Raw genomic sequence first — 12,031 nt, 5'->3', positions numbered from 1 at the left:
ACTGTGACTCATTAATGTATATGCTCTAATAAATGCATTCATCTTTAAGATGCATTAAGATGCATTCTTTGTTCTTTCTACTTTATGCCTAGCCCTGAAGTCAATACCCATTTTAAATCTTGTCAGTCTCAGAAACCATACATTTAAACTCAAGGTATTTTGGCTCCTTAAAAAGTCCTTGCTGCCACAAAAGACACAGGTTAGATATAGCAGCTTATATTTTTCACTTTGAATAGACAGCACTTTGCAGCTAGTTGATCAGGATTGGGGGTTGAGGGTGCTGGAGGGGCCCACAATTCTTTTTGGGGGGTCTTAAGCCTGGCCTTTCAGAGCCAGACAAAAGACAAGACTTTCCATCACTTCCCTGGCTTGTTTGCATATGGGACAAAGATGAGCAAAATAGCAAAAGCGTAAACAGCTGCAAATGGGAGGAGGAAACCAGTAGCGGGGCGGCGGGGCGGGGGTTATATATTTATTCTTCCTGGGCTGAATCGTGAGGGAAGTTTGGGTCCTTGTTGGTAGGGGACGCTTATAAAAATCTCCAGCTCCACACGGGCTTTCCTTCCTGTTGTTTGCTTAGGGAATCGAAGGGGGAGTGATAAAAGGAAGAAGGCAGGGCAGGGCAGGGCAGGGCAGAGCTGAGCCGCGGGGGACCCAGAGGGAGGCACCGACCACACCGTGCTGAACCAGTAGCCTTGTCTCCCGCGGTCATTAACCTTGCTGGGAAAAGCAGGGGCAGCTCCCTGGCAAGGCTGGTCATTTGGAGAATGTGAGCCGCGCCAGAGGCAACTGCAGGCACGTTTCTGGGAAGCTGCTCCTTCGCCGCGAAGTGAGTTGAAAGAGGGGTCCCTCTGCGTGCGTGCGCTCGCCCGCCCGCCCGCCGACATGAGATTCCCGCAGCTCCTTTTGAGCTGGGTTTTGCTGCTGACGGGGCTGCTCCTTGTCAACGGGCAGAGGCCAGGTAAGGCTTGGGCTTTCTTGCCTGCTTTCCCCCGGTCACGGGAGCTTAGGCTGGGGCAGGAGTCGGTGCTCCTTCTGCATGGCACGGGCTGGGGTAGCGCGCATGCAGTACTGTCCGCCTCTGCTTTTTCTGCTCCTCGGAAGAGGGCAGATGAAGAAATCCTCGCGAGGATATCCGCCACCTCGGGGCGTGCACCTGCGTGGTGGGGCTTAAGTCTGAAAGGCTGGATTTGCCAAGGTCGGTTAATTTTGTGTCTTTCTTTATCAAAATAAACTCATACTAGAAGTACAGATGGTCGATTTTAGACCCTGGGCTCATCTTTAAGCACGGTTGCTATCCTATTAAGTTGGAGCTTCTAAGAAAATACCTTAGTTATGCTAACGCAAATATACATAAGTGATTTTCTGCCCAGAACGCTTGAGGGAATGGGTTGCATATAAATTGTATTTTTTAAAAAAGTTATGTGACTGATATCTTTACATGAAGTTTCTAATGCCTTGCAATCTTTTTAGTATTGATTAGAAATTACCTGTAGTCTTCAGGTAATATCTGCCAGGACTGCTGCTTTATAGCTTCCTATGATAGCTTAACCCTATTAGGCTGGCCTATATCAGTGAGAAGTGGTATAATCTGAGCCTTGCATTTTATTTTCTTTTGCTTATTCAATTCACGGACACTCTCCCAGGTTCCTATTGCTCTATTCTTAACAAAGAAATAAGGAAGCAGCAAAGGGAACATGGTTCAGATGTATGGATTGTCTGACTGAAGAAGCTAGCTGTCTAGCCCTCAGCTGATTTTCCAACTGTAGAACTGTCCAACCCTCAACTGACTTTTCAGAGGGGGGTTTGACAATCCCAGCAGGCTGACTCTGATGTGGTCTCATGGACTTTAGGACAAAGAGCTTGAAGTGGCACCCTGGAAGCTGGAGGGAGACTTGGGCACTCCCTTAATGCCAGCTGGTGACAACGTTCATTTCCAGTTCTCTTGGGCTGAAAGACAGAAGAAAGCAGCAACAAGGCAGGAACTGAGGAACATTCCCACCTTCTATTTCATGCACATGTTAAAAACATGTCACTGCAGGTGAACAAGGTTTGTTTTTTTCAACAGAAAAAAGCAGAGACCTGTGTACATATTCTTCTTTTAAGGTAGCTCCCCATGGATCTGATGAAGTGGGCTGTGGTCCACAAAAGGTTAGGCAATAGTAGATATAAAAGATTTTGGGATGCTACAAAACTGAAATAATATATTATTCATAAGTCATCTGGCAGTCTGATCCTGCAAAACAGTTCTCTTAATGGGGAAGAAGAGAAAAAAGGATCCCTCAGACCATTCTAATACGTGTGTGTGTGTGTGTGTGTGTGTGTGTATACATATGTATATATCTATAGGTATAGAGATGTAGACGTAGATACAGATATAGATATACAGTATATCATAGCTCCTGTAACTGTTCAAAGGGTTGATGGGGCAAGAATGATAATGGTGGCTCTGTCATTGCCTCTTACAAAGACATAGGCAGGTTGTCCTCAGGATGGGGTCAGAAAAAGGTAAGATGGCAGCCACCACAGTGCAATAGAAGCTCTGCCTATTTTTTTATGCACACCACTTTCCCTGCAGACACTATGGATACCGGACAAACATACAGGGCATGTGGTAGGACCAAGGTAGCAATGTGGTGTGGATCCTTGTTCTACAGGATACTGAGCCAAATTGCCACCCCATTTGGGCAGTCCATCTAGCATTTGAAGAATGCTTGGTTGTGACATGATGCAATTGTTCTTGGCTAGTTTCAGGTATAGAAAACTATCAAAAAGTTCAAACAATTGTTCATGCATCTTTACATTCCTGAAAGTATATCCAATGGCTTTGGAAATATGATTACATTTGGATTTGAATAACATGGCACAGCAGGCAGCAGCAATTAACTGGCCTTGACCATCTAAAAATTGCTAAGCAAGTTGGACATGGTTAGTCCTTGGAAGGAAGACCTCCAGGAGATTCCAGGGTGTAAGCTAATCTACCAAAAAAAAAAAAAAAAGCAATGGCAAACCATTTCTAAATTGTTGCCAAGAAAAAAACATAAAAATGTGTAGTTACAGGGAGTAGAGTTCAACTCAAGAGAAACTTAGTTTACTTAGTTATTTAAATAAAGAACATAAAGAAGCATTTTAATTACACAATTCTCTTGAGAGAGGGGAAGGCAACAGTTTATGAGCACCCAGGCAAAAATGAGGAAGTTTCGGTCTTCAAATTAAGATTTTTAGCTACTATGCTGGTCTTTGAAATGAATTTTGCTTTCTACTTTTCAGTGGCTCATGGTACACCAGCATTTCTTAATCATCCTTCCTAAATGTTCAGATATGCTTTGCATGTGTTACAAAAAACCCTCTGAGGCAGACCATTATTATGCGAGGCTGAGGCAGAAAGAATGAACAACTGTCTGTTCAATGTTTTTCCAACTGCATTGAGATGAGAAGCTGTTCATGCCTTAGGATATAATCCAGCATTTCCCATTCTGGACCTTTCCAAAATACATTTTGGAATATACATCTCCTGTCTTCCCCAGACAGAATACTGGCTGAGAGTAATACAAGTTTCAGTCTAGCACCCTGGAAAGGGATCAAACTGGGAACAACTTAAAGTTTAAAAACTAAGCCAAAACAATTAGCAAACTTAAACCATTTATATTTTCAAAAAACATTTGAATTTATTTCACACAGTCCTTTTTATCTATGCAGGAACACAGTTCAACCATACATGCTTCCTTTAAAGCTAATCCCATTACATTATACTAGCTGTTTACTCTTTAAAGTTTTAGTTATGCATCATGTACAAATTATGTGGCAGTAAGCCTCATTTAACACCATGGGATATACTTTGGGGTATCCAGGCATTGCTTATACAATAAGGCTGCTTGCAGTTGGCTGGCTCATACTTTTAAACAGCTGATGGGTCTATAGATTATACTAATCTAACCGATGGTTTTATTATGTGCAAGTATTTCTAAAACACACACACACACACACTCTTTTGAAAGGGGGAGTTAGCCTGCTAGAGATAGCCTATTATCTTAATAGAAAATTTGTCTGTTAGACTTGGACTAAGACCTGGAACAAGCAGACACATTCTGTGCTGCTTCTAAAATACTTCTGATAGCAAGCTGAAGTCATGGTTGCTTATCTTGTATTAATGCTGATATCATAATCCTGACATATCAATATTCTCTTTCCTGTCTTCCAGCTAATCTGGCCAACAGACGAAAACTACACAGACATCACTGTTCCCACAGGAGATGCATGCCCCTTCATTCCAGAGTGCCCTTCCCTTGAGGTATCAGACATTTTCCAGGGCTGGGACTAAATTTAGGCAAGGATCAATCATAACACGGTAATAAAACCAGGTGCCAGTAGGGTGCAGCCATCAAAGGCTGCTCCTCTCATGTTGCCACTTGGAAAGACTGTGCAGCTAGCTGGATGGGATCACCAGAATGTTCCTCTTTGCAACTTACATTTCCATTTGCAAACAGTTGTGTGTAGGGGGGTAGTGGGGAGGAGATATTTGATTGACCCCAAACCACAAACAATTTCCTTTGGGCTGCTGTCTTTGTGTTTTTATTTGCTCTGAAAATAGAGTAAGGAAGAGGGAGTACTGGGGGTAGGGTGGGGATGGGAATGAACTAAAGGGAGAAACAGAACAATAAAAGTACTTGTTTTATGTGAACCCCTGGGCATGGTTCCAAATGAGTGAGTAGCACTGGGCTCTCTGTCAATTATTTCACTCTCTGAAGCTGTACAGAGAAAAAAGCTCATTCGAAACCCTGCTGTCCTGCTGAAGCTTTCTACTTGCCAAAGGCCAGTATTTCCTCTTCCAATGAAACTGCATTAATTAATGCAATTAATTGCCATTAATGCTGAAGTACAAATCTCTCAGATATTGGGTCATACAAGGTTTCTAAATAACAGCATTAGTTTACTTGGATATTGGTCCAATGTATGATTCCTGTCCACTTATAGCAGGATTCCTGTATAACCATATGCAGATCAAATGCATATGATGCAAAAAAAAAAATGCAAAAGCTTGAGAGGACTGTCATTGAAAAGGACAGGATCATTCTGTGCTTTATCTTCAGGCCATACTAATACAATAGCCAATATTTCTAGCTATGTAGTACAGGCAACCTAAGCAGTTTGTAAGGTCAATCTTATCAAATAATGTTTCTAAACAAATTCTAAATGAAAAATGATAAGCAGAAGGAAACTGCTTTGCCTGTTTGGTCAGGGAATTGTATTTGAAATTTGCTGTACCTATTTTACGTTGTTCCCCCCAGTTTTTTAGAAACAGTACATTTTGGGATGAAAAGCGTTATTTAAAATCTTCTCTTGGGGAGTCTTTTGTACTGGAATGCACCAGTCCTAAGAAGCTAAGTGGTAAACCTGAGTCATTAGAATTGTACTAGTTGTTGAATGGCAATTTAGCATATATGTGTGTTATTTAACAAATCAGGCAAAACAATATTGATAGAGTTTCTTTCCATCCGCTTCCTAGGGTTGTTCCCCGCCCTCCCAATTGGGTCTAAGTGCCTCAACACTTGGACTACATTAATGGAAATACTGTTATAGCAAATGCTTCATCTAATTAATTCCCTTGTGCTAGATTGCTATATAGCAGCAGAGCATATCAAAAACAAAGTGACATTAATCTTTTTTTTTTTTTTTAAGGCTAGGAATCTCTGCTCTGTAGATGTTGTTAAACTACACCTCCCAGCCACTATGACTAATTGTGAGGGATGTTGGAATTTGAAGTTCAGGAGCATCTGGATCATTACAGATTTTAATTCCAGAACAGCCAAACTTTACTGACTCTGCATCTATTCAATGTTTTAATTTCATGACAATATCAGTGACAATAAAACTATAGATCTGGATATTGTTTCAGAGAAATGGCTAGGAATTTAGCTAAGTGGTAAATTTAGCATCTTACTTTAAAAAAAAAAAAATCCCCAGAATAGATGTATATTTAATTTAGGTGTCAAGCCTTTTACATTCTTACTTTTCTAAACAATGGAAGAATTAAAATGCCCTTCTGTAACAGTTCTAGGTAGGCTAGTTTATGAAGCAAAAGCAGAGCAAAGAAGATCTGGACACAAAAGTGGCCCGTGACAGCAGCTCATAAGGCATTTTGTTCAAAGAGGTCGCTGGCAAGCTGTTGCCATGAGGACGTGGGAGCACTTTAAATTTTAGATTGCATTCCAGCAATGTATAAGGCTAAAGTAGTACTCATGAACTCAGTTGGGGTCCTGCAGCTTAAATAGTGGAAAGTGCAAAGAAGCAGTGTTGCATTCTGTGACAGCATATAAATGCAAACAGTCCAGAAGGATAGAATTAGGACATACTAGAGCAAAGATCAAAAGAATGCTAAGCTGTTTTCTCAAGGAAGCATCTCATTTACAGATGAATAAAACATGTGGTCAGACACTTTGCATCTGGCAACTTCTTTTGTTATATGTGGGTAACTACATAGTCTTTGATAGTCTAGTTGTAATAAATACATTTTTAAAAATGACAGGAGTTGTAATCCCTGTCACTTCTTTTAAACACCTGTTAGAACTAGGAAGACCCACCTCTGAGTAGTTTAAAGTGGTTTTAAGTTATCTTTAAAGAAATGTTTGCTTTTTCTAGGCACTTGAATCCAAACAAAAACCAAGCACTGAATGTCAGCCAGTCCCACCACTCCCATGAATCCTGTCTGTTACAGGGTTGGGAGAAAATGGCATAGCAAAAACCTTTGCTGTGGCACCTTCTGAATACATCTGACTTCACATGGCAGTCATTCTTATTTGCTTGTTTGTTTGTTGCTTATTTGTACTGCAGCATTAGTGAATCACTTTAGATTTAGAAGGTCTAAGAGGTTTCATCTCTGACTTAGAGGGAAATGAGATTCTAGATCTTGGCTGTAAAAACCCAGAGACTAATAAAGGGCAGCAAAACAATACAGAAAACTTTAGCTAGCAGTTATCTGGATTATTGCAGCCCAGATCTGGTAATGCAACCTGCTTCTCGCACCATATTGGTTCAGAAGCAAGCAATCTGGGGCACTGCAGGAGTTGTTGAACTACAGTTTCCAGCAGCTCCAGTCAGTGTTCTCCATGATGAGAGAAGCTGGGAACTGGTTCCTGCTCCTGACTAAGTCCATGGTTTGTTCAGCTATGGTTCATTGAGAAAATCACAGTTGACTGAGCTCACAAAACATGCTACACCATCAGTGTTTCACTAGGCCCATCCCAAGCAAATTAGATAATTGCTTTATCTTTTGTGCATTCTATTAACTGATACAAAATAAATGTTTAGATTAAGGCAGGCAATGGATATTTCTTCTATTCCAAAGCAAACCCCATGGGAGTTTTCTCCCCAAGAAAGTAAAATATAGAAACCTCATTAAATAAAAATTAATATTTCTCATATTTAAATGCTTGCACATCCTCTTTAGTGGGAATAAGAAGTGTATTTCAAAGCTGCCTCAGCACTGTCCATTACTTTTTCCATGATCCAGTTCAGTTAGACCATTAGAGTTTTAAATGATAGGAGATCAAAGAAAACAATTAGGGCTGAGGCTTATCTTGGGGTTGAATTGAACTGATGGGAGAGTAAGAGACTGATGGTGTCAGCAGAAGAATATCTAGCCAAAGGAATCACATCTGTTCACTTGCCACATAAAATGTAGTCACTTTGGTGGGATTTAGATGGAAGGAGAAGCCTTGAGCCATTCCCACAAAAGTGGTTCATCATCTGTTTCCTGCACATCCAGCACTTCCTGATGTTATAGAGACAAGTCTTTAATGTGTCTTGAAATATAATGCGTGTGAGTTACTGTTGCAGACCTGGGTGATACAATATGCACTTGGGTGGATTGTTACTCCCCTACCTACCCCCTTATAGAATAGCTATTTGTAAAACTAAAAGCTATTTTGTAGCTAGTTCCATTTATGGAGCTGCTTGCTTATAACAAGAGGCAGGGAGCAGAAGCACATGCTCTTAACTATCAATTTATGCATGGTGCATCCAGTGTAGGAAGGATATAATAGAGTCAGTAGTTCCAATTTATTTCTAAACTTTCTAGGTTATAAACCAGTGAAAGGCAGCCTGAGGCTCTAGGGCTAGTTATGGCCTCATCCCTATTTTGGTAGCCCCTGGATTCTCTCTTACTGAAACTGGCAAAATGTATGTAGGCCACACACAGCAAGAAGACGAGCTGCATTTGGACTCACTTGTAGGAATACTACTAGCATTTACAAAATCTGTTTATATGGTTCAGAACCGGCAATAAGATGTCACTATGGTTTTTTAAGGCTGCTATAGCAAATTTTCCCAGTTCCCAGCCTGTGGCCCTCCAAATGTGTTGAAACTGCAACACTCACCCTGACTAGGTTGTAGCTGAGCATAACTGCCAGGAACCAAGAGGGGAGGGGAGGCCATACAAAAGTAACCTATGTTTGAGGTTGATTATTAAGAGGATTAATATATATTTATAGATAATATCCCATTTCCAATGACAACTCATGTAGCTCTGGGCTATACTTCTGATTAACTACTTAGAAATAAAAGGGATGCAAGGGGAGTTTTGGGGGCAGAGAGATGTTACATGTCTATATGAAAGTTATTGAGACTGAATCTGATTTAGACTAGTTTTATAGTAAGGCACGCCTTTTTACTGTACTTTGGTCATTCTCTGTCTGAGGAAAAATATTTTAAGATTTAATGAGGAAAAAAAAACACCATCTGAGCTCTAATGTATTCAGTTATTGCACTGGCCTAATTTTAAGAATTTAGAAGATGTTTCTCTGCTAGACATTTTTACTATAGTAGAAGATTCATAACATGTCTTAAAAATCCTGGTCTCCACTCTAATGTAAATAGATTCCCTTCACCAAGGAACTGAAAGCCAATAAATTATATTTGTACCAAACCACTGCATATCTGCTATCCTACATTTTCTCTATATGCCTATAATAATCAAGCTGCTGTTCACAAGATTCATATAATATTAAATGCTCATTGGGCAGGAAGATCATCACAGTTCCACTGATTCCACCGAACCTTCCTTTGCAGTGCTTTTTCCATGAAGCTCATTGAATTATCATTATATAATACCATATTATTTTATTAGCTGGCCATATATAAAAATGATGTTTCTTACAGACAGGAAATGGAGGCAGAGCAGAAGTGACAAGATGCTAGATTGACAGAAGGCTCCAAACGCATCTTTTCTTCCTGACAAACAAGCAAAGTCTTTTGGACATATTGCAATTTACATGTTTGTTCAGTATTATCTTTCCAAGGCTCTCACTTAAGCACAGCTAGACTTGTAGGCTCCTCTGAGCATCCACAAGAAGAAAATTCTGTTTGAGTAAAGTACCAGTTTAACTGGTGGCTAAACATACGGAGGCAAATGTATCCTGTTTACTCAGTTTTAATCACTTGGTTCAGAGAAACAGGTGGACCATAGCTCCTCTACATTTCCACAGGAACCAGCTCTCAGTACAACACAGTGGCTACTTTTTTTCTTCAGCAGGCATTTTCTTAACACCATAATAAGCTGCATAATGCAAAGTTGTGCAAAAAACACTTTAAAATGATGAGAACACTTGGGGTAACATCTAATCTAACATCTTTTTCCAGGATAACACTTTTCCCAAGCATCCCCAAGCATCTCTTGAGCAGATTTGGTAGGGCACATAGGTATTTAGTGGTGAATCTGTTCTACAAGAAACAGAATTTTTTTTCCATGACCAGAAGTAAATGGACTTATTAAGATTTTGTAAGAAATTGAACTGGTCTCAAATACTAGTTCTTTCCTGAATTTCATTGAAATGTCAATAGCTATGTGAAAATATTGAACCTGCAACATGATTTTGTAGTTCACCCTCTCAACAGCTTAATAATGCATTTGCTCATGGTGTTTTCTAGTTCTGCTATGGTCTAGGAAACTCTGTTTTGTGACCCTATATTTTTATTGATTCATCTCCACCACATTACTAAGCTTCTTTCTCAGGGGGAAGGAAAGAATTTCCCCTTATAAATCTACAAAAAATTGTTATTTCCCCAAAGGTGTATCCCACTCTTCCTTAATTATTTATGATCATGGTCTGACTACATTGGCAGCCCCATATATTTATTGTTAAGAATATTTTTATGGACCAGCTCAGCATGACAATTTTAAATCCAGTCTGCTTCTCTCTTCCTTATAATATAGTTTCTTCAAATTTGTTGAGAAAAAGAATTAAGCACAGAAGTCCAGATGACAACATTTGATAATGGCACAGTTATAATCTCCATAAGCCATCATCAGGAATGTACAGAAATCGTATGAGAAATCTGGTGGAAGAAGCTTTACTGGAGTCTGGGGATTCTTTAAGAAAGGAGAAAACAATGATCAACCAAAAGATCTTATCCAGAAGTGCTGGAGAACCATCCAAAAGTGCAGTATACTCACCACTTTTCTTGGCATGTCAGTATAGTATAGTTTCTAGTAACCAGAAAGCAAACACTACAATATTAGACAAATTATGTTCTCGAAAAAGCTTTTGCTGTATTAAGTGTCTCTTAATCATGTATCTTTTAACACCCTATTAAGAATATGCAAGAATGAAATTAGTGTTTGATAAACAACATGACTGCTTAAAGCCACAATTATTTAATCAGTTTCACTATTAATTGAAGACCAGGATGATCTGTTTTATTCCTATTGTGGCCCAGTGTTTCTCAACCCAGCCCTACAAGATACTACACTATCTTGGCCTACAATTCCAGAATTTCCAACCAACATAGTCATAGCATGTCAGCAGGGGTGGGAGATTAGATAATCTGCCTATTTTTTAAAGGGGAAATTCCTAAATACTAACTAAAATTAATAGAAAAACCTCACAAGCATGTTTGAGCCTTAGAGTTCACTTATACCAGTGGAAATGCACTGTGCTAATAAGGCTTTGCATGATCAGGTGCTTAACAGATCAGCATTGTAATATATGTCTTGCCATAAAGTAGTCCTTGATATATTTGTAGACATTTTAACACTACAATCTATTTGGATCATATATTGTGATTCACTAATTTCTTAAAGCATGTTTGTAACTGTATATGTTGTAAAAATGTATTTCAAATAGCATTATCACATTAAATTCTCATGTATCTTTTAACATTTTTGTATTTTGTATATTGAAATCACCCACTTTCACAGAGAAGTGAAATCTTTACTTAATTTCTTTTTAATTTTCATAAGGGATCAATATAAACAGTAATAATCTATCTACCTAAGTAAACTATACATTAAACCATTCTTTTTTCAATTTTAAACCAAAACTATTAATAGAATTTAATCAGATAATGGCGCATTAAAGATATTGTGGCTGTCCAGTTCCAGCAGAATAAGAATTATCCACCTTTCTTTGGAGAGAACTGCTGAAATTAAAGATCAATATTTTTAAATGTCAGTGTGCTGTGTTGTATTCCTAATACAATAATCTCTCTGGATGTTTTAAACAAAATTTGTCATGTGATTAGATTAAATGAAATAAATAAAATCATTTAACCCATAAAGAACCAAACTGAGAATTAAGACGTGAAGATATGGAATCTTCTATAGGTTCAAAAGTGCAAGCAGATTATTCCCAGATAAATTAGTATGGGGTTGCACTTGAGATTTAAACTTTTTAATACTTGCTTTGCCAGATTTTGACAATAATAAGGCCTCAAATAAGTTAAAGAGATGTATTTTTAAAAGAGTGCAAATAATTAAACATCAGTAGAAATATTTAAAATATAGAGGTTCTTTCAAAAGGAAATCGGCATGGGAGTGGGGGAAGGAAGCATATACATTCCTTTGAGGTCCTTTAAGAAAAAAATTATACATCAAATAAATACTTAATGATATGTGAAAGATCTTATTCTTCAAGTTGCTTCAGAACCTTTATTGCAACTAAGCTAGCTGCCGACGCTGTCCACAAATGATTTGCTTCTTCCTACAACACTGTTTTTCCAAACAAGAAACATTAGTATGTAGTTTTATTTTAGTTTG

The 12,031-nt window shown here is 38.8% G+C and overlaps 1 protein-coding gene across 1 annotated transcript; it reads left to right on the top strand.

The window, feature by feature from the left end:
• The first annotated feature begins 508 nt into the window (after positions 1–508).
• APELA (apelin receptor early endogenous ligand) lies at positions 509–11,800 on the top strand. The gene is made up of 3 exons (XM_015887937.3): positions 509–961; positions 4,202–4,291; positions 10,211–11,800. Exons 1-2 carry the CDS (start codon positions 886–888, stop codon positions 4,288–4,290), a joined length of 165 nt encoding a protein of 54 aa, XP_015743423.1. The 5' UTR covers positions 509–885; the 3' UTR covers position 4,291; positions 10,211–11,800.
• The last annotated feature ends 231 nt before the right edge of the window (positions 11,801–12,031 follow it).

The sequence above is a fragment of the Python bivittatus genome, unplaced genomic scaffold, assembly GCF_059951505.1.
Source record: "Python bivittatus isolate LINGU-HERP-01145 unplaced genomic scaffold, Pbiv_v1 ctg000070_np1212, whole genome shotgun sequence".
NCBI lineage: Eukaryota > Metazoa > Chordata > Lepidosauria > Squamata > Pythonidae > Python > Python bivittatus.
The sequence above is the reverse complement of the archived record's forward strand: the minus strand, read 5'-3'. Positions and strand labels throughout refer to the sequence as shown.

Coding starts and splice junctions, on each gene's coding strand:
- APELA (XM_015887937.3), top strand. CDS start 886: ATGAGATTCCCGCAGCTCCTTTTGAGCTGGGTTTTGCTGCTGACGGGG. Junction 962..4,201: donor TGTCAACGGGCAGAGGCCAG/GTAAGGCTTGGG, acceptor CCTGTCTTCCAG/CTAATCTGGCCAACAGACGA.